At 37.4% G+C, this 22785-nt stretch overlaps 1 protein-coding gene and 2 long non-coding RNA genes across 7 annotated transcripts; 2 read left to right on the top strand and 1 right to left on the bottom strand.

Moving 5' to 3' along the window:
• Positions 1–291: 291 nt before the first annotated feature.
• On the bottom strand, positions 292–8117 carry GAL (galanin and GMAP prepropeptide). 2 transcript variants are annotated; one of them, XM_052693042.1, is made up of 7 exons: positions 7914–8117; positions 7642–7722; positions 6947–7001; positions 5914–5985; positions 5440–5526; positions 2862–2939; positions 292–415 (listed from the first exon to the last, which is right to left on the bottom strand). In XM_052693042.1, exons 2-7 carry the CDS (start codon positions 7720–7722, stop codon positions 363–365), a joined length of 426 nt encoding a protein of 141 aa, XP_052549002.1. In that variant the 5' UTR covers positions 7914–8117; the 3' UTR covers positions 292–362. The 2 variants fall into 2 exon arrangements, with proteins under 2 accessions (XP_052549002.1, XP_052549004.1); XM_052693044.1 differs by lacking the exon at positions 5914–5985 and having other exon boundaries at positions 7914–8106.
• On the top strand, positions 329–10179 carry LOC128085510 (uncharacterized). 3 transcript variants are annotated; one of them, XR_008208993.1, is made up of 6 exons: positions 329–449; positions 2732–2874; positions 7552–7795; positions 8728–8933; positions 9755–9870; positions 9961–10179. It is a non-coding gene; the product is annotated as an uncharacterized LOC128085510 (long non-coding RNA). The 3 variants fall into 3 exon arrangements; XR_008208992.1 differs by having other exon boundaries at positions 9755–9994; XR_008208991.1 differs by lacking the exons at positions 9755–9870; positions 9961–10179 and having other exon boundaries at positions 8728–9451.
• An 8042-nt stretch (positions 10180–18221) lies between these two features.
• Positions 18222–22537, top strand: LOC128085512 (uncharacterized). Of its 2 annotated transcripts, none has more exons than XR_008208996.1 (4): positions 18222–18473; positions 20120–20236; positions 21699–21803; positions 22280–22537. It is a non-coding gene; the product is annotated as an uncharacterized LOC128085512 (long non-coding RNA). The 2 variants fall into 2 exon arrangements; XR_008208995.1 differs by having other exon boundaries at positions 22257–22537.
• Positions 22538–22785: the final 248 nt, after the last annotated feature.

Raw genomic sequence — 22785 nt, 5'->3', positions numbered from 1 at the left:
AACTTTTCCTGTGTTGCAGTAAGCTAAGATGTTCCATATGTAGTATTTATGTTCTATTTTATGAGTAGAGATGCAGCATAATCTTTTAGTTTAGCCTGGGTTTTGTATGTGAATTATCGTGTGCTTGTTAAAGGGAAACAGAACAAAGACGTTGCTGTTTATTTTTATTTTATCATTTACCTACCAAGCCAAAATTTTACACCATAACATTACAGGAGAGAAAAACAAAACCAAAGAGGCAGAACATCATTTACCATTTCTCAGATTAATGAAAACAATACGTCTCATCTTCTGTTCTTCTGGATCTTTTGTTTAGAATTGAATCAGATTTGCACTACAACAGAATAAAAATATTTTCTTCTTCAAGACTGGTTTGTTTCCTCTGGTGAAGATAAATTGTCAAGTGCTCCCACCTCTTCAAAGAAGGAAAACAATGAATTAGCAGATGTGTAAGTATGCATAATAACATTGTCAAGTACATCATAAGATCCAGTTGCAGTAATACACATTTTTAAAAATATTTTCTGTTAACTGTAAGTGGCAAATCTTTGCACTTTTGATAGGTTACTTTCTGAACTTTTTATTTCTTTTAAATGTTAACAGCTTGTTAAATATTGTAACGTTACTTAAAAAAAAAAAAAATTACAGTGACAGAGTGACACTACTGATATCAAGCTTCAAAGGTTTTAATATTAGTGACAGCCACATGCTGTTCTACTTCCAGATTTACATGGGCAAGACTTTAAAACTGGAGGGAGTAATTTTCAAGAAAAATGGCTGAAGCCACTTTTTGTGATCTCTAAGGCATTTCTTATAGAGATAATACCTGAAACAATCGCTTCATCTTGTAGATAAGTAGAAATTTGTATGTAATCTGAGTATCACCATTCCCTGATGCTGAATTCCATGAGTGGGTTCACACACCACCTTCAAAGGAACATACCTACTTGAATATATTTAATGTGGTAAGGTGACATTTGAGGGAAAATGTTAAAGCATCTCCACCACAGAGGTGTAGTATCAAAGTATGTTTTTCACCTCCAAAATTCATGGATCTGATTTGGTGTAAAAGTTTGTACTAGGTTTTGGCAATACCTGTTAGATATTAGGTTAGGGGATAGTGTGACAATATTCTTTTATAACCTGGGAATACAAGAACTATCTCAAAGAAAAGCCATTTTTATATGTTCTGGAGATACCATTTTCCTGTATTCCAAGGACAGATAACAATACCATCTTTTCTGAATAAAAGAAGGTGTTTGGCATTACTATGCTAAATAGGGAATTGATACTTACAGTTATTCTACACTTTTTTTTTCTCATTCGTCCCAGGGAAGAAATAATTTGTATTTCTATGAGATGCATTTTATTTTCTTGCCCAACAGCTCAGTAGGTCTTAGCCTATTCACCACAGTGGACTCTCACACTCTGCATGTTTTGAATTCTTTTTTTATCCAGTTATTGCTTTTGCTTCCCTAGGCTCAGACAGCAAGGTATGGAGATAAATGTCTAGGGCTCCTTTTCAGTGCTAAACAAGCTCTTTATTTATCCACAGTGAATATACATGCTAATAATGTTCTTTAAACATATGTATATATTTGAATTCTCTCAGGCCTTTAGCACTAGCTGTAAAGAGTTTTTGTAACAAAGGCAGATTTGATTAAGTAAGCATTGGGTTGTTGTTTTTAGTAGTGAAAATTATTTTGCTTTGGTGAATGCAAATCATTTAGAAAATTATGCCAGAGTGTCTAGAATTTTATTTCCTAGGCATACAGAAATTTCATAGGTCTATTGAATGTCTTTTTTTATAATGAAAATGATATATAACACCTTGTTTTTTCTTACTATTCCACATCATATTCTTACTATTCCACACCATATGCACACGACAAAATTGCTTATAATTTGTTGTATTCAAAGGGAAGAGTATAGAAGTTATAGATGGCCTGCTTCCTGAAACAGAGAATTCCGCAATCACTTGCAAAGAAAATATCTTTTTTCTCCTCATTATGTTCTTTGCAAATATACGTTAACTTCTAAAATATTTCCTAGATGGTTTTAGGATGGCAGAAGACATTTTAAAAAATGTAGTTGTCTTTCTTTGTGTGGAAGTTTTTTTTTTTTGAGAAATTTATGAAGAAACCAAGAATTGTGATTAAAATGAACGAAATCGGAAGCAGACAGAATTCTACTTTACCTAATGATATAATGAAACTGCTGTTCTGACAAGATCAGCTGTGAGCTCAGTTTTACAAACCTTGCCAGAGCTCTGTGACTTCCCATACTTTTGCCAGCAGCATTTTGAGCTGTTTGCTAACGTGCAGTTTAGTGTTTTTGCAACTTTATGATGTGGCTTTTGTGGAGAAAGCAAGGAGAAAGGGAGATGCATTTCTTCATTGCTAGCAAGTCTATCTGAATTTCAGCCAACTGCTCTTGGAGGTAAACTGAGCCTTTATTTAATTTGTTACTAAATGGTTTTAATAACTTGCGTATAATCAGACTGTATTTACTTTGTTTTCAACTAGCTGTGAGCTGGCTCAGAAACATTTTAACAGTAACTTATTATTTTCATAGTGCTGGGAGTAATCAAGTAGTACTAGAAACCTCTTGTGCTGGGTATCCATTCGCCTGCATTTTGACAGGACTGCTTGTACTCATGAAGTCAGATGTATTCCTAGATATGTTAAAGGAGAACTGACTTCCTCTCCCTTCCTCCCGCTCTTGCTCCCAGAAATACAGGCAAATCTACTGCAGACTTGTACATGCAAGACTAGTCCTGAATGTCACAGGAGAAAGGCCAACAGAAACAGATCTTCCGTGCTTCTGCTAAAAGTAACTGGATTTAAAAGTCATTCACTTACCTTTGAGATGCAAGTAAGTCAAAAATTCAATTATTGTGCGCACAATGTTTTCGTCAGCCAGTGGTCTTCCAAGATTTCCTAAAAAAGTAAATTGGTCATTACTGAATATGGCGTAAATGTATCTATTAATTGTATGTAACATTGTGACTAAATTCATAAGGATCCTGGAAAGACAATCTAGGAAAAAAAAAAATCCTTAAAATGGAACATCACTTTTCATGGAAGAGCAAAGCAACTTTCAGGTATGCAGCTGCAATTCTCAAAATGGAAATTGCACACTTTGTGTGCCATTGCTGCGGAGGAACTACTGTGACAGCTTAATGGTCATGATTCTTGAGGCCAGTGAGCCTCAATTGTAGAAGAGAGTTATCCTTTGTTCTCAACTCCCTCTTTTGTGTCTGCTAGCTTGAGATGAAAGGGAAGGGTCAATGTAGCAAATTCATCAGCTTTACAAAACAGTTAAAAGTTCTGCATGAGGTCTGACATTGTTCCCAATGAGATGTTAAGTGATACAGAAGTGATTTGTAGTCCTAACAGCTGGGTCTGGGGCTTATCTAAAAGCTCAGAAGGATGTGCTTTTGCATATGTATAACAAGTACTATTTACTCCCTTTAATCTTGTGCAAGTTGGCCTTTTGATACTTCTTAAACTGCTCCAATAATCAAGTGTTCTCAAAGCTTGTTGTTTACTTGGGAAAATGAGTTATATGTCTGTTGTGTGTATTAAAAACAAACAAACAAAAACCTAAAAAGTGGCGACATCTTGCTTTTTATCAACGAGGTGGAAGCTTCTTCCATATTAGAGAACAAATTGTAGTAATTTTGCAGAGTGTTTTAGTTCTCTACATATAGAAGAGATGGGTAGCAGAATCTGACTCACAGTCCATTATCACACTGGTGAAAATACTGTCCCTTGATGTTATCAGTGAGGACATGTTTCATCTCAGAAAATAGTCAGAAAGGCAGGTTTTGCAGCTGGTGAATGCTGGGGGAATTCTTCCATGACCGTAGAAATGAGTCATTTCTGTAGTGACATGCAGACCAGAGGGAGCTGTACAGCCCACATGAAAAATACTGATGGGAAATTGTAAAGCAAGAAAGTTTCTGATGTAGTCAGCATTTAAGGATCTGTGTGGAAGTTTGTGTTTAGATGTCTTAGCTTCCAGCCTTCAGATGGACAGAAACGTGTGAATTCTTATGTAATTAACATTTGTGTTTTCATTTGAAATTCTTTTCTTAATTTCATTTTATTCTGATCTCATTTGTTATGGATTTTTATGATGATAAATATGACCATACTAGTCATCATATTTTATTTGTCATCTGATATTTATTGCATATACATATTGCATATATATATATATGGGACTTAAGAGTACACACATTCCACTGAGTATATATGACTGATTTTGTATAGCCAATTACTTGCAGACTCTAGCAACAAAACAGTTGTTTGTTTGTTTGTTTTGTAGCTTAAGGTTTTTCCTTAAATGTTCTCATAGATTTTGGTAGGGTTTGGGGGCTGTTTTTTTTTTTTAGTCTAATATTATGTGACTAATACAGTTTATAAGCTCAAGTTTACCAGGAGAGCTTGCAGCATTTCTTGAAGAGAAAAACATCTAAAATATGGTTAATAACAGAGGCAGTTATATGTATTTTTAGGTCCCACCCAGACAGGTTTGGTTATGTTTTCTTGTAAGTTTGGGCATGCAGCAGTTCCATAGAGTTCCAAAATTCTTAAATATCATATAATTCAGTGAAGGAGCTGGCAGTTTATTCACAAATGGCAGCATTGCCTTGTGCACCACACTGTTAGATTGCAAATGCTGCCTGCCTTTATTATCATTTCTGATTGGTGAAGTATTACATTTGTACCGAAGTTGAGGAAATACTTCTTGTTTGGGTGTTGTTGTTTTAAAATATAACTACAAACCAGCACTAAACTGGCAGTCGTTTTGGAAACACAAAAACTGAGGTAAATATTAATTTGAGTTGACTTTAATTGACTTGCCTTAGTTTTTGGGCAAAGCCGGTTCTCTAGCTTTAGTAAAAACAAGGCAAATTGCTTAAATACAGAAACATTGTGAAACTTAACTTGGAGAGCTTATTTTAAATGATTGACAATCTTCTAACATAAGCAGTGCCATACAGTTTTAATTCAGTTGGTTTCAGCTCTGTAATATCAGAATCAAAAAATATTTGCCTGTTTCTGTTGGTTTCCCTACTGGAAAGAATGATCTCACTTCTTAGACAAAAATGAGCTCTTGATTGTCTGGGGTGAAGTCTGATATACTGAACTGTGTATGCAGAAAGAAAAAGCAATGTATTTAAAGTGTAATAAATCATACTGCTTTTAAAGTAATACAATTATGGCACTTTTCCCAAGGCAACAGAGAGTTTAAGCACACTTGCAGTCTGAGTGGGTGAAATTTAAATTTTCTTGCTCACCAATACTTAGTGGGATATCTGCAAAAGTGCAGGAGTAGCCTTATATCTAAGCAGTTAACTTAGATCAATGACAGTAAATAAATTAAGACATCTTAAAAAATCAACAGTACTAACTTTCAGAATTTAATTACCTGCTTTTATATCCTCATCAGGCTGTATTTCACGTTTACCAGTGAAACCATGTTTGTCATTAAAAGATCTGTGGTTATCTACTGCATCTGACAAATAAATTAGAAATCAGAGGAGTTAATTGACTTGGCAGCAACCTTTACCTCTCATGGATTTTAATGCAAAGATCACAATGAACACTTCTGTTAGATGCTTATGTACAAAAAAAAAAAAGTCACTAAAATAACCTTTCTTCCACATTTGTGGTTATGATTTTTATCATTTTCAGACTCTGTCCTGCATTACATGTACATACTTGTCAAACCTGTCACTGAATTCAATGGAAGGTCTAAGTAAAACATAAGTTTGTACATTTGGGTGTAATCTGGAAGGCTGTTTTTGCTATCCTTTCTCCTGCTATTGGAAAGTGTTGCCGAGGTGTTTATGTAAAGAACAAGCTGCAGATTTTTGAAGATTATTCATGTAAACTATCTTACATGCCCCTGGTGCCTCTTCTCTCCCCCTTGCAATGGGCATTTCCTTTATCATTAAAAGGTGATCAATACGACCTGCAACAAAGGATGATTCCTATTACCCAGTCTTAGATAAACGGCATTTGAAAAGCACATTTCCATATTTGTCAATTTGGTTAGATCTGCTGTGGGGCATACATTTGCAATGCCAATTAACACGCTTAAGATGCGTTAATCAGTTTTATGTATCCTTTTATGTGCTCTGTATATGGAGAGTTACAGTAGGTGCTGCAGCATTGGTCATGTGTCACTGAGACTGAGAATATACAAACATTGGTAAAAAGTGTAATTACATTAACTAGAAATAATGATGAAAGACAGATATTTGAGACAGCTTAGCACTGTATTTCCATTTTGCTTATAATGTACATGCATTTTCTTACAAATGCACACACAGCATCTATTTTCTTATAATCCAATGATCTTTCATCTTTGTGAACCAGTATGTGTGGCTGTATTTTGGATAGTATGTACCTGATGTCACACAATGAACTGTTAGGGTTACAGCCATGACTTTGCACTTTGTTATTGTTTTAATTTGTTTGGATTATTTTTTTTTTAAATAGTAGTATATTAAAGCCATTTTCAAACAGATTTTAACTGAAATCTGAAATAAGTTGAGTAATGCCAGAATTTCACATCCTGTCACTCCTCCTCTGACATCTGGGATGCTATGATGTCTTGTAACACTTCCAGGAAAAAGGGAAAAAAGGTAAAATGAAGTATTTGCCATATGGAAATTACAGATCAGTAACACACAGAGTGCCTCAGATGTGCATCTGTGTGTAAAGTCTCACAGCATGACTCTTCTGAAAACAATTGTTGCCTAAGGCAACTCAGCTCTGTAATAGGCACGTAATAAATATCTAAACAAGCATTCAGTCTTTGCAGGCTCAGTGTAGTTGTCACAGAAGTGAGTAGCACACAACAAACAAAAAGTTTTACAAGAAGAAACTTCTGAGTTTTGAAATAGTACGAGAAAGAGCGCTTGACTTACGTGGCCCAAGTAGGTAACCAGCACTGTTCAAAGTCCAGCCCCTTTTTTCTTTTGCCTCAAAGAAAGAAAAATGCAAGTAGATTAGTGCTTGAGCTACGCTCTGAAGGCAAGAAGGCAAACAGCACCCAAATGGATGCTCTCTTAACAGAAATGTCTTCTGAAGGTTTGAAATACAAGAAATATGGTGAGAAATAAATAATATAATAATATCAAAGTAATTACTACAGCTAGCTCCTGCCTCCTCTAGTGGTTTTGTTGTTGAAATCCATGTACTGCAAATATTTCACATCATATAATTGAAACTGCAAATCACAGTTTGGAGGTAACAATTTTGACTTTGCATTTTAAGTTTGCTTCCTGATAATCATTTAGCAAACAGCAAAATTGTAATTGCTTGAGTTTACGTGACAGTTTCTGTAAAAGGTCCGTATCTGATCTTTTCTGAGTCAGACAGGGATGGGTACCCATTGGATTTTGCTCTAGACCTTTGTTTCTTATTCTTTGTGACTTGGGAGCTATTATTCAAAAGCCTGGTATTTAAGTAATTAACAGCCCCAAATGTATGAGTGCTACGTCTTGTCTCACTGCTGTATCTCTAAACACAGGGTATATCGTGAAAGAGCTCACTGTCACTTGTCAGCTTTGGCACGGATGCTGCCCAGTGGAAAGGACCCTCACGGGAGATGAATACTTACAGACAAAACCAGTCCGAATGTTTCTGACAGGGCGGCACAAAGGATTAAAGACAGAAACAGGAAACCCGCACACCTCTGCATCTGAAAAGAAACCGCGCCAGGGTAAGCTTCAAGTCGCTCGCTGCCTGGCTTCTAGCTTGGATCCGCATAGCAGGTGAGCAAACTGGCCACTGATGAGGGGTGAGGATGAGCCTTCGTCCCGCGGGGCCCACACCCCGATTCCCTCTGGGGAGCGGTGGGACAAGGCTGAGAGGTGGGAAGGGACTGAGTACCTTGAGCTGGGGCACAACGGTGTCTCACAGGGAGCTGGCAGGTGGCGAGATGGCTGTCCCACGGCTGCTGCCGGAATGTCCCACGGATGCTGGGATGTCCCACAGCTGCAGTCCCGATGGCTGCTCCCCGTGGGCACTCACTGCATGGCCCCGGTGCACGGACACGGCTCTGCACACCCTCCCTTCGTCCCCTCCGCTCTTTATGGGCTGCGGAGCCCCCCCACTCTCCGCCTCCCGTGGGTCATTTTACCTCACCAACCCACTGCATTAGGAAGGGCAAAAATTATAGCAATTCAATTAGAGGCTTTTGGAAGCACGACGCAGGCTGCAGAGAGATAACTGTCCGGGCAATTAGCCATAATTAGGGTGGCCCTGGGCTAGCTGGCAGTGAGAAGAGCTCTGTCCTGGGCAGTCTGGCATGCGCTGCAGTGTGCTTATCAGTGGAGACCAAGCAGACGTAGCTGAATTCAGCTCGCTTTTCACTGAATCGGCTATGGAAGCAGAACTAAATACAAACAACTATGTGTGATGCCCACCAGCAAGATTTGCAGTGTTTGGGCATTGCATTTGGGAAGGCAAAAGACTTTACGCACTCCCCATCCCACGGTCCCTTAAAATGCCTTTGACTCGCATGCCTTTGCCCCAGCATCACAGCAAATAGAGCTAAAGATTATCAGTCATTGTACTTTCTTGCTGCTTTGGACTTCTTTGCTAGTTTTGGAGTGGGTCAGAAATATGTTTGTTTGTTCATCGCCTAGGTTGCAATACAGCAATGTTTTGTATCTGAGATATCACTTTTTTTCTTGTCCTTAAGGTCTTGCGTGAAGGATAGTAATGAAGCTCTCCCCAGTGACGAGGCATGCCTCAGCATTTTAATTACAGCCTGTGAGATTTCAGTTGTTTATCTTATTTGTGCTTATAGCCAGTGTATGTATGAGCAAAACCAAATTACGAGGCAAAGATCCCAACGTCATTTCCCAGTGTCAGGGAATATACCCTGCCAAGTCATATTTTTTCAGTGTAAGTCCCCTCAACTCTTCTTTCAGTATGAAGAGCCTAAGAGGTGTTGTACAGAATGTTATACTTCCAGCTCCTTTTTCTGAAGCTGCTTAATATCTTTGCAAACTTTTATAGTGTGTGTGTGTGAACTTGGATATAGAGTAAAGGCTGCTAGCAGGTAATACAATATCCTATCTTCTACTAGTTTAGAAGCAAATAGCATTTTTTACTTAAAGTAATGTAATGTTCATATTACTGGCTAATGGCAGAAGCTGTGTCTTGTAGCTTTGTTTTCCAACTTCTTTTGTCTGAAGCCACAGCATTGCAATTATCTGATCATCACTGAATTCCAGATCTAAAACTGCTTGAATGAAGTTTATTTTATACAGTTGTTAAATGCTAATGTACATAAATGGGAAGCAAGAAATTTGCTTTGTTTTGTATTATTTGTTGAGGATGTTCTGTCAGCTGTCACATTAGCCTTTTAATTCAGAATAGATAGATCTGGAAAACAGCACTGTATTTTTTTTTGTGAAGAGTTGTTTTTGTTTATCAAAAATGTACTTCTGAATGAGATTTCTTAGCTTTCTTGACATCTCAGAAGCATCTCTGAGACACAAAGTGTTTTCTTTGTGTTATTCGAGTGTAATTACAGAAATTATTAAAGCGAAGTCAGAATTTGCATTCAAGCAGTATTATAAAAATGTATAAATTCTGTTATCTTTGACTACTGTTTGTTTCTTAGTTCAAGATCTGGTGAAAAGTACTTGAAACAATGTGTGTTAACCTGTGTTTTTTATTCCAACTTTGCATCACAATTCTTGCATCTTGTCAAATTTCAGGGGCAAATGACCTCTTCATCTTCACTAGAGTCAGATGGAAAAGGAAGCCTCTTTGTTTACTCAAGCATTTAATCCATCACTTGCCCATTATACATTTTGTGTCAATCCATCTTTGGGTTAGTGTCAATTAAATAATTTTATCAGTCCTTCCTACAATTGATGTTCTCATTCCCACAATTTTCCCTGTTTTTTTTTTCTTCTTTAAGAATTCTAAATCTCGCTGCTTAGAGAGAATTAGAATTTAGTCTGAAGCCTGCCTTTTCTTGCTTAGCTTCCAAAATGGCCTTCTGCTCAGCTACATGGTTTATTTTCCCATTGAGATGGCTCTTCAGCATGCAGATTCCTCCACTGATGGATATTTGTTGGTTTCATTTTGCGAAGAAGTGTTAAATCCTAAGATAGTATGTGTTGAACAGCAAGAATTTCTTCTAGATGCAATGGATGTGGTAATATGATTTATTTTATTTTTCATTGGCAAAAACCATAAACAGCTATGAATGAGTGTTTATATAATGTTCTGGCAAAACACTAAAAAAAAAAGAGTGGATTTGAGGTATGTTTTGGCAGGAGCTGGAGATACAGTAGCTTCCTTCCCTGTAGAGCTTGCTGAGAGATAATAAGTGAAAAAGGAAGAAATCATTCTGCTATTTCTTTATTGAAGCTGTACAGCCTGGATAGAGGATATAGTAAATAAAACACTAGAAAATGAGTTTTTCTTCCCAGGTGGTAACAAGTGTGACCATACTGTTAAAGATCATCTTCAGGAATGTATGCAAAATCTCTAATTTTATATAAGCAATGAAAATGAATTCTAGACTTGAGAGATCAGTTACAAGACAAAATTGTTTCCCATATGGTGGTGTAATTCCAGCAAAACTTTGATGTTACAGAAAAAAAATGCTTTATTAGGGGGAGGCCGTCATCCAACTAACAAGAATTGATTCTTTTAAGAGCTGTGGAGATGTCTATCTCTGAGTCTGTTTCATTATGTACTAGTGGGCTACTGACTTGCAGTGCCACCAACAACTTGAGTTTTCGGTTTTTTTCTGCACTGGAAACTATTGTAGATTTTTAAGATTGGTGTTTTAACTCTGAGTACAGAAATGTACCATAGCTGAGTATGGAGGTCACAAGTGCAAGGCTTCAAAGGACTAAATCTAATTCTGAATGGGAAAGACATTTCTTTCCAGTCGAGTATAGACTCTGACAGCTTTGGGTATCTAGGAGCAATGAAGAATTCCAGATGCCAACAAGACTGTGAACAGCTTCAGTGATCTAAAAATGTAATGATAGTTAGCTGGTAAACAAAGGCCGTGTCACAGAGCAGCAGTATTGCCCCACTCTTTGATACCTTAGCTGCTTGTTATTAACCTAACAAGGCAGAAGCTGATGACATTGCATTTAACCTGAAAGTCATGTAGATCACACAACTGTATCATTTTTAAGGTAGCTTACTCTTTAAGTCTTTGAGAAACCTCTGGATTATTTTGCTCCTTCATTGTCTGGATGACGTGCTGTGTGATGTGGTTTAGTGCTGGTGGTGGCAGTGGTGATGAGGAGAAGGTTGGACTGGATGATCTTATAGGTCGTTTCCAACCTTGTGATTCTATGATTCTATGTGTAGAATTTGCTGCTGCTTTAATGAATATGGAACTGAAAATATGGTGGGGGGGTTTCTTTGTGGCTTTTTTTTTCCCTTAGGAAAAAGGTAGTAATAAGTGAAAGGTCATTTTCTTCATCCTTCCAGAGCTTTTACTATTGTTTTTCTCCCACTTTTCCAATTTGTAATTCCTGAAAAATGTAGGCAATTTTCACTGAGAGTATCTTTTACCCATTTTACCACCTGCAGCTCAGTGTCAAATAGAACTAAATATTATAGATATCTTCTGTATGAAGGGCCATTTTCTGTTCTGAATTACACTGATGTCAACTAATAATTTCCTGTTTTTACATCAATCAGTGTGTTAATAGTGCTATTATTCACACTACATACATCAATACAACAAAATTATCACATATTATATTTTTTAAAATGTTTTTTACTTCAGGATGCACATTGATTTTAGGCCACTTGTGTATTTAAGAAACAAACAATAGAATAAAAGGTTTGGAGGAATATTCTCAAAAAATATATGTTGCATGTTATTTTACATTATTACCTTATTGCAATATTGCATATTGCTATACACTCAATAATACTGTGTAAAATCTTGATTGATGATTCTTAAAGGGAAATCAAATATTTGTCAGATTTTAGGATTAGCCAACAGCTTCAAACCATTCAAGGACAGGTTGCCAGCCAATGCAATTACATAAGCTTCATTTCCTAAAGATGGCAGACTGAAATGGAAGCTATCTCGATGAGAGTTTATCTAATAACCTGTGAAAAGCCCTGAGATTCTGAAATAAATGGTATTTTCTTAGAATTTCTGTCAGGGTTTCTGGTTCTCTCAGTTAGTGGATCAATACCTGTTGCACATCCTACTGTATTTTCTAGTCTCCTGCATCCCCAGATTACTGCTAGTTGGGCAAAGAGGCTGTATGTAGTAGAGCCTCTGCTCCACCACTGTCATTTATAGGGCCCCTCAAGGAAGGGAATGGTTTCAGAGACACTCCCTGTCACTTTGTAAAAAATGAAATCTTGCATATGTTGCAAGTAACATTAGTTCCTTATCTGACAACAGCATTATAACTGTCAGAATTTCTGCAGTGGCTTTGAAATCTCTTAAAATTTACAAAGAAAACTTTCCAGAAGTGGAAAGGATTTGGCACGTTTGGTCTAACACAAGGAAATGTTAGCTGAATAGGGAGAGCTCCCACATCTTCTCAGTGGAAAAAGAAATAGGGAAACAGTAATGCTCTGATTTCTCTCCTCTAAGTCTTTTCCCCGTCACACCTGAAAACCTTCAAAACACCAAACCAACCCCAAAGTTTCCCAAGCCAAAATCGTTTCATCTCAGGCTTAAAACAATTCTCAGTGAGCCCACTTTCAAATGTAGCATTTCAGCTCTGATACAAGTAACAAATCTTACGGTCTGTTGAGATACGTGGTTCAGAAGAGATCAGGCAAAGCTGAAATTTGCTTTAAAATGATCTTTGTTCTCATTTCTGACTCAGGAGCAGGCAAAACTTCTGTTACGTTTGTTAGGATATATGCTGAGATCCTGATGTGTGCTGAGCACTCAACATTTCTGATTCTCAGTGGGAACACAAATGCTTAATAGCTTCCAAGATCCTAGCTTCCATCTAAACTTTTGACATATAGTTGGACATACTGGCCTTTTTTTTTTTTTTTTTTTAATTTGAAGATTGGATGTGGAGCAAGGGGGAGAAATGTCAGTATCTCTGTGCAGCATGTGCCATTTTCCATGGCTTTGCAGAATAAAAATGCCAATAATAGCACAGGATAGATTAAATAAGATACCCATGCAGTGGTTTCCTATCGCTGAAGATGAATGTCTATGAATTCAGTAAGGAAAAAAAAAGCTGCTTACTTTCTGTTTGAGTACATGGCTTTTTGTCTTTTGTGGGCACGAATAATGCTTATTCTTTGCAGCGGCTACAGAGGGAGCCCGTGCTCTTGATTTAGATCATTGCTCAGCCAGCGTGGGGTAGGCGAAGCTTATTTGCTTGGGAGAAATTAACAGAAGACTGAAAGTTTGAGGCAAACCAAAACCACTAAGCAAAGGCTATTAAGGTGCAGACAGTCTGTTAAAATGGTGTATTAGAAAAAGGCACATGAACAAATTCCCCAACAAATCTCTTAAACAGCCCTAGCAAGACTGTAGTAAATTATGGTCCAGATCAGACTGAATTTTCCATCACACTAACTTAATTTGCTTAGCACTGCCTCCCACCCAAGTTTTCTTATTACAGGAAAAAATGCATTTGAGAGTCTGAGATAATCGTGTTCCCCAAGAAAACTCTAGAGAATAAAGAAGTATAGGACATACAGGGTAGGAATCAGCTTCTTAGCTTGAGGAACTTACTTATATATGAGTTAGATATCAAGCTCCTACAATAGGTGGAGAGGAAATCAATACTGTCAAGAGTGACACCACTTAAGCTAATATAACCATCTATTTGTGGTTGCAGTGACCCATTTGGCTAACTATCCATCAATTGCAATAAAATGCTTGACATGTAGCTCACCTTTAGGGGCCTAAATTAATGTCAGATAATTGCAGCCACAAATGATATTCCTCTAAACAATAAGAAAATTGTTTGATTATTATCCCTGTCTAATGGGAATAAGTAGGACTGGATTAATCTGCAAGAAAAAAAATCTGCTTTGGGTGGCAATTAGGAAAGGCTTAATAGCTATATGGTAGAAAAGGACTCTTAAAAGCCTAGTATTAGGGGATTTAAGTGGAGGCTTCTATAGAGAACAGATTGAGGGAAGGTGTCATGTATAATGCAGGCCTACTTAATACTTCAGAAGTGAAGCATTTCAAATAGACAGTCTCTCCAGTCTGCCTGTATGCCTATCTGTGTGAACAAGACCTGTGCACAGCACATTTCTTACAAGTGTTTCTGGCCTATTTATGCTACGACATGATCTGCATTTGTTACTGCTGCGATTGACCCCAGCACATGCAGCATCTTTACTTGCCAGCTTCCCTTACTTGCCTTCTTAATCTCCTTTACTCTTCTTTTGTCATTCTTTTGCACTGCTGTAGAACCACTGCCCCTTTTCATACTCTCTGTCCTTGTCTCGTTTTATCTGTACTTTCTTTAGTCTGCTTTCCTGAAGGAAAATAGTTTATCAGCATCATTTTGCTGTCTTCTTTTTTCGTTTTGCCTCAGAGCATTTTGGAAAATGCTAGAAATGAAGAAGGCCGCCAACCTTAAGTCATAATCTGTAACAAATCAGGTTTAATTAACTTAATACTTCCTGAACTATTGAATTTCTTTTGATTTTCGTAGGTTGATACAGTAATTAAATTGGAAACAAGCTAAAGAAGTTGTCTAGATCAGCTTCTGTAGGTAGCACATCCTCTGAGCTCTAACCTCAGAGCCTTACCTGAGTTCTGAGTGTTGCCAAAGGTGGAAAGTCCCCAACCTTTGTGGGACCCTGCTCCAGTGTTTGGCTGTGCTCAAGAGGATTTTTTTTCCAATTTGCTTTTAGATTTATTAGAATTTTCTATGTTGCAATATCCTATCATTGTACATGTCCTAAACTGTTTGTAGCTGCAACAGGAGAAAGTCAGGTCACTGCTAGTGCTCTTTGACACAGAGTTCGTATGAAACAGAATGCATAGCCTCCATAAAGCTCCTCTTGTCTTGAGATAAATCACAGAATCACCCGGGTTGGAAGGGACCTCAAGGATCATGTAGTTCCAACCCCCCTGCCTAGCAGGGCCACCAAACATCCACATTCAGATCAGGTTGCCCAGGACCCCGTCCAACCTGGCCTTGAACACGTCCAAGGACGGGGCATCCACAACCTCCCTGGGCAGCCCGTTCCAGGGCCTAACTACTCTCCTTGTAAAGAACTTCCCCCTAACATCCAACCTAAATCTTCCCTCCTTCAACTTGGATCCGTTTCCCCTAGTCCTGCTGTTGTCACCCCTTCTGAAGAGTTTACTCCCCTCCTGGGTGTAGGTTCCCTTCAGGTATTGATAGGCTGCAATGAGGTCACCCCGCAGCCTTCTCTTCTCCAGGCTGAACAAGCCCAATTCCCTCAGCCTGTCCTCATAGGGGAGGTTGATAAATGTCAACAAAAAAGAAAGAAAAAGAGAAAAAGAAAAAAAAGAAAAAGCAAATACAGTGTTTTGTTTTGTTTTTTGTTCTGTTTTGTTTTTTGTATTAGTTGGTACCTGAATCTGTACCATAAAAGAAGTCAATGGGTTTAACATTTGAGCACTTTGCCTTATGCTATTTGAACATCAGCAATTATAACCTGACATTCTAAGAACCACGACTATTTTATATGTGACTGTGAATTAGCAGTCATTTAGTGAAAACAGCAGCTGTATTTTGGAATAGTGATGCTGAGACAAAATCTATTCCAAAATTTATTCAGGATTTCTCAGAACCATCTGTCATCCTGTTCAGCATTATGCCCTATGCCTAATCACTGTAAATTGAAAAATAGAGCCTCCTAGCTGCAGAAGATCTACGTATTTAATTGAATGGATTGTTGAAGATTTTATTCTGAATATAATACAAATTTTAAAAAAACAAAGATCAAGGCACCATCCAGCCATGGTTATGGGAGCTGGTTGCATTTTACCAGAAGTCTCGCAAGCAGTAACCAGCTGCACATGCAACTCAGTTATCTGTATTTGACTCTTAGATTCTAAATGCATATTTTTAGTTTGCTTATCATTACTATTAAAATTGCAGAAGGTGTAGCTTAAACATCTGCTAATGTTATAATAAACAGGAAAGTAATTACGTTTGTAGTTCTTCCCTATCTCTTGTCAAAAAATGTCCATCTGTCCTTCCATTCAATGCTGCGTATTTACAATTTCTTGTACTTACAACGGAGCTGTGTAAGACAAGAAGATTTTCTTAGCTAGCAGTGTTGAGAAGTATTGTTTGCTTAATCAGCCCTTGGCTCTCTATGAGAAGTTCTTGCAAAGAAGAGGCCAACAGAAGCAGATGTTTTTTAATGAAAGCAACTCCATTTTATTCTGTCACTTACAGAGCAATTAAGTGCTACCGATCCAATCAAATACAATGAATATTCAGTACCTCTTTAACATTATCAGCCATGTTATTGAACCAACTGAAAGCATGCCCCTGTGGCACAAAAGGATTATAAATAAATCCTTATTACATCCTTTCTTTAAAACTTTTGGTAAATGCATGTTGTAAGGGCATATACAATTTTCCAAGGACTGTATTTTTATAGTCTAATACTTAAGTAGACATATTTCCTCGTATACAATTAAAGACTACTGATATAATGCACAGAACAATTTCCAGTGATCTTTCCTCCAATGTTTCCAAAATTCTCACTATTAATATCTCTCAGGATTATATAGTGAGAGTTCTCCAGTACTTAATTTAAGCCCACAGAGCAGTCCTGAAGAAATCTTATCTGTTCTTATGAGAGTAAATATATCCTTTCACTTTCTTTTGAATTCCACCTGATCCTTTCAGTAGTATCTGGTCTCTTTTCCAAGGGCTATGCAGTAACAAAGGTCTATTTTTTTATTAGCAGTGCAGGCAGGCAGACTGTGATGGTCCATTTTCTCTTACTGAGTCCAGGAAAAAACACATTCTCTTTGCTTTGGCCTGCAGGTTCTAACAGATTTGTTCGGTTTACTTTGTTATTATCATCCTAAGAAATAGAAGTGAAGAAGCCTTCTAGCTGCTTCAAATTGGAGTAGTAGATGTCAACCTTTTAGTATCAAGTAAGAAAGAGTTTCATGGTTTCTACTTGTTTCTGCTCTCCATTGCCAAAGAAATGGGGAAATTTAGATCTTATGAGGGTCTTCTCTCATCAAAAGAAAAATAGGAAAGGAGCAAACCAGACGAATAATCTGGAGATTTTGTTGTACCTGAGGGATTAATGGCCTCCCATGGGGACAAAAGGCTCTGATCACTTGTATACATAGAACAGAAATTATTTATGCACTTCCTTGGCTCGGCTACACTTGCAATGTTTGATTAAACTTTATGTTTTAGGCAAACTTCCATAGTTTTTATACAGTTAAATATCAGTATGTTTATACATTTTTACAGTTAATAGCAGTACGTCTCCTTTATTTCTCTATTGAAGTTGCAAGAAAATAAAGGAAAGCTTCTTTGTGACCTGTAGGTCACATGAAAGCGCTGATCTTATGTGTATTATGCAAAAACTTGAGCTCTTTTTCTTCTGAATGCAGGGGCTTAATCTGTTGAAGGGCACATCCTGTGTAGGTTGATGCTTCATGCTCCTCTTGTCAGCTCCTACTCTGTAAACTCTTGGTTTTCATTTCATTTTGCTGACTTTTCTTACCATTCTTTTAATCAGAGAGATGATAGAGGTGACTGTTCTGTAAATACCCGAGATTCATTAACAAGAAGAAAAGCAGAGATAAATGCCTTCTCAAATTAAGATTTTCTTTCGTACATTGCTCAGAAGGCTGTCTGCTTAAGGTGAGTTTTTTTGGTCTTTTAAAGTCTCCAAAAGATGTTAAGGAAAGCACTGATTGTGATTAAAGAGCTGGCTTCTTTTTTGTAATATGTAGAGGAAATCAATAAAATCAAAATTTTTATTAACTGTAATGACTTCAAAAGTTTATAAAGGTAAGTGAATGGATTAAGTCCCATTGACTTTCTGCATTGAAGACTGCCAGAATTTTCTCTCCAGGCTCTTTTCAACAATGGGCAAAGAAAAAAGTGAAAGTTCTGGAGGACCTTTACTCTGGCAGTTCATATGTATTATTCATTGGAAGGCATGATTTCTTTGACCTGTAAGTCTCAGATGTCAGGCTATAGGAGGTGCAGTTTGCTGTCATTCTGTAAAGATCATTGTCTGCAGATGCAGAACCTCGTGTGACCTGTTCTTTAGAGACTGCTTGTTGAAATGTTTAGGTAGTAACAATTCTCATTCCTCTTTCCCAGATACTGTTGTGCAGCAGTGTTTTCCTTTCTTAAATCTGCTGTCCCAGAGAACATCCAGCATCACTATGGCTCAGCAGTGAACAGCAGAGGATCCCTTTGGAGCAGCTGGATCTGGCTGTGATCTGATGTGGAGCAGTGCCCTGTTACCAAATCTTGGCATGTAAGCCCACTACAGAGTAATATCTTCTGATTCTATGACTGGTTCCATCTCCAAATACAAAGGTATTTCTGTTTAAAAAAAAAAAAAAAAGTACATATGATGTACCCTTTCTGTATTATCAGACTTTAATAGAGCTGACACAGGGTAATTAACTCCTTCACTACAACTGAACCTGGCCTCTTTTTCATATCTTCATACCATTTTCAATCTTTATTTCTGTTTTTGAACTTTTGTGTGTGTCTCTCAAAACGTCTTCCATCAAGTAAAAGGTTATTTTAAAAACTTTGCTGTACAAAATATGAGATTGATGTATCCTGCTTTTCTTCATAAAGCATGGCTGAAGTGCTTTGACAGGAGTTGCAAACATTCAAAACAGTAACAGGCTGCCTTAAGAAAATAAGATCACAGAAAGCTCTTCTGTCTTGAAATCCCTGTCTCCTCTAAGTCAGGGCAGCATGCCATCTTCTTTAGCATGCGGACCAAAGTGTTTCCTGGAAAGAGAGCAGAACGATTATGCTTCAGGTACTTCCTGTAGAGTAGCATAGAAGAAACTCCAGCTGGTTTGGGATGAACTAGTTTGGGTGCTGAGGAAATGGTTTTACTGAGAATGCTTTTCTTGGAAGAGCAAATTATTTCTTGTTAGATTAATTGTATTAGAGCAACCGTGCTGTTACTGGCTCCTGAGCCATCTTAATCTCTCTGTACACTAACTGCAAAAGCTGGCTTTCTTTCTCAGCACTTCATTGTTGCACTGAAGTTACAATCACGTCCTGGTTAGCAATTTGACTTCCTTCTGTCAAGGCACACCTGAACATAGAGCAAAATTTGGAAAACGATTATGTCCTGATAAAATGAACTTTCTGATTTGGAAAGACTGACCATGATAGAGATGCTATTCTATGGTCTTGTCCTGTTCTTAGATGGTTTGCACTTACAGTTGCTAAAGTTGCTAGACAGATAAAATTTGGAAGCTAAACATAAGAACAGATAAATGCCTTCTGGAGAGATTCCATCAGGAAATATCTTTTCACATAATTTTCTTTTAATGAAGGAGGATGGTGGTGTTTCATATGGAATTCTGATTTCTGAACATCTTTTATCTGTTTGATCTGACACTCACCTATGGTCAACCTGTGATTCTTTCCACTAAATGTAAGGAAAAAAATCATCAAGACTAAATACAGGAATTACAGAGTTCAGTCTCATCACCAGGGCAATAAAGCAGAACCATTTCACTGTCTGTCTGCCCCTCCTGTTGCTTTTGATGACGTATGTCCAGTTGGTACCAATACTCTGAGTTTCAGCTGGAATTTCTATCTGGGCTGTTAGCGTTTTCAGGATGGATGAGGAAGGACTGAACAAGTGCAGTCCAAGCAGATTGGATTTGCTTCGTATCCCTACAAATGGTGGGGCTGTGGCAAGCTGCTGCATTCGTGTGTGAGAGAGAGAGAGAGAGATGTTGTGCATCACACACATAATGCACCAAAACTGCAAGCAATTTTGCCTGCTGCATTTTCAAAGGAGAAGGGAAGAGGATTTCATTTTAGGTATTCACAGATGAAAAGGTATTCCCAATGCTGTAGCTGTGACTCTCAAGGATTGGCCTGAAAAAATAATTGTTTTTTTTTTTTTTGTTCACTGTATAGGTAGATGTGGATCTTTTTTTCCCAAATTAGGATCCAAATTTTCACAGCAGATCTGCAGAGATATACAGGACTTCCAAAGCTGGAGTTGTCTTTGTGAAATACATGTGTAGTATAATAGTAAGTACAATAATATGAAGCAGGATATGCATTATTTCTGTAGTTAAAGGTGTTAATGTATTCTCATAGAGTTTTATTAAATGAAGTAAGAAATTAATGGCAAATAATTGTTATATTTTGTAATGCAGTATGCTGTGTTTGGAGTAGTTGGGTGGAAGGAAGCACTTTTATTTAAGGCAGCTCTCAGGTGCAAAACCATCTGACCAGAGATGCAGACCAAGAATCTCAAAAGCAACAGAAACCTTTGCTGTTATTAAAAGGAAGGAAGTGAACACATTTCAGTACCTGCAAGTAGTCAGAGAGAGAGTGGTGTGGAGGACTTGATCTCCAGTAGGTTTTTGAGCCTGGACTCAGACTTCAGCTCACTTGTTTGAAAGTCTGTTTCATGATAGCGCTGTCACATCAGCCAGGTTTTTATTAAAAAGGAAGAAGCAAAAGCAGTATCTCATGAGGCTTTCAGGTTGGCATCTCTGGAATTATCACACGCTTTTATTACATAAACACTGAGCAAAGAGTGATAACTCAGCAAACTCCTTTTATTTTCCATATTGCTTCTGATTAGTTTCTTGTTTTGATATTGAATGTTACCTTAACCAGCTTTGTACTTCTGAAAGGAAAGAAAGCATTGGAAAGTGTAAAGAAGCACAAGTTAATTTGGCTCTATCACCTATTTTCTACCTTGCCATATTTCATTCTTTTATTATCTCCATCCAAGTGTATTTAATTTTGTTTTTTCCCTGGGCAAATAGTAAAATCTACTTTTTCAAACCCAGGTGTACCCATAGAATATGCTATCAAGTCCCTGATTTTTGTGATCATTCTGTTTCCTGAGAGTTACTTGGGGTTTCTGTTTTTCTCAAGGAGAAGGGAAACATTTATTCCACTTGCCAAGTAGGGAAAACCTAATTACCTTGTTGAACAACCACCTGAATGGTAGTTTACAAGTACTGTTCTATGAGCATGTTTTATCAGCTCTCACCTCTTGACTAACACTGCAAGAATGGCCACAGAGAGTTTTATGATTTGTGTTTTCAGTTGGCAATAGAAGTAAAGTAAGAGTGATTTGTGACTTCTTTGGAAGTGCTATTGCAAGCTGTTTATAGGTTCAAGAAGAGATCACTGCACAGATGGAGATGTCTGTATGCAAAATCAGAATTCATTTTTGTAACAGGTGACTTTCATACTATTTCAGGTTGGTAAGTACCTGAATTGGGAATCAGTAGATTCTCAAGAAAGTGTTTCTGAATATTAAGTCAGCACTTTCTCTCCCATCTGACAGTATGAGCAGCTATGGTCTTGTCTTAGGAGCCTCAAAAAAGAACTCAACAATTTGCTTAGTATTTTTTAGAAAGATTCTATGTTTCACAAAAGTATAAGTTTGTTCTTCAGAACATCAGCCACAAATTCTTGTCTTCATAAGCTAGCCTTCATAGTAACACTATACTTTTTTTCTTTTGCATAGAATATGAAAGAACATCAATTCTTCACCTGAATTGTAATAACTTCAATTTACAAATGTTGGGCTAAAATGAATGGATACTTTTCCTCAGATTAGTTCCAAGATCAGGTATGTCTTTGCATTTTATTGTTTTTCCTCTCTTCTTTTCCTTCCTCCACACCTTTCTCCTCTCTCCCCTTTCTTACAGCACCGCAGTTCAATTATTACTGAAAATTTACAGGCTCCTTTTTCCCTAAATAATCAAATAAAGCAAATCAAATAAGCCAGAAAAAATCAGAAATATGCCTGGCAGACAGCTAGCCTACTAGTTTTCTTGTGTAATTGAATAATATTTATCAAATAAGCTTTGCATATACTGGAAAAAAAACAAGAAAAATTACAGACAATTAAAATACTTATGCCTGTTTTTCATTAGGTATCCACTGTCTTGAAAAGGTAAATGTGCATTAACACTTCAAGAGGAAAATACACAATTTCCTAAATGTTTTTGTGATAAACACTTCTCTCAAGGTATATTTTGCTAGCATGATAAAAATAGCAATAATTTTATTCTGTTTCCAGTTTATTTTTCTTTATATGTCCAGGATGCCATCAATGCATCTCTGTGAAAAGAGTTTTTATCAGTAACTGCAGCATCTGGCATCACCCTCGTGATTGAACAAAGAAATGAAATGCTGTGGGCGGTCAGAAGGGCTACCAGTGCTGGTGGGTAAGGACATCTGCACAAAAATAGACTCTTGCTTTCCCATCTGTCATTTGCTGATCAAAATGGTTTACTCCAGTCTTTGGAAGTTGGTGAATTTGGACTCTGCTGAGGGTCACACGAAGTGTTTCATCATCAAAGTCCCAACACAAGAAACCCTTACTTAAAAAAAGCAATGTTTTGATGGATTTCTCAGTTACAAGGCGATATTCTGTGAGAAGAGTGGTCCCCAGTAGGAACCAGTAAATTACTTTTAAGATTGTGGATGGTTTTTTGAATTAGGAGCAACAGGTGGTTGAGCAAAGGTGGTTCCACAGAAAGATGGGAAGAGAAAGTTTCTGCTGGTAGGCTGCTCCCTAGACTCAGGAAAACCACATGAAAAACTTT

Source organism: Tympanuchus pallidicinctus, unplaced genomic scaffold, assembly GCF_026119805.1.
Source record: "Tympanuchus pallidicinctus isolate F22 unplaced genomic scaffold, pur_lepc_1.0 scaffold3, whole genome shotgun sequence".
Taxonomy (NCBI): Eukaryota; Metazoa; Chordata; class Aves; order Galliformes; family Phasianidae; genus Tympanuchus; species Tympanuchus pallidicinctus.
The sequence above is the reverse complement of the archived record's forward strand: the minus strand, read 5'-3'. Positions and strand labels throughout refer to the sequence as shown.

Coding starts and splice junctions, on each gene's coding strand:
- GAL (XM_052693042.1), bottom strand. CDS start 7,722: ATGCAGAGGTGTGCGGGTTTCCTGTTTCTGTCTTTAATCCTTTGTGCC. Junction 5,527..5,913: donor AGAAGAGGCACCAGGGGCAT/GTAAGATAGTTT, acceptor TTTATTTGTCAG/ATGCAGTAGATAACCACAGA. Junction 416..2,861: donor GACTTACTTGCATCTCAAAG/GTAAGTGAATGA, acceptor CCTTCTTTGAAG/AGGTGGGAGCACTTGACAAT.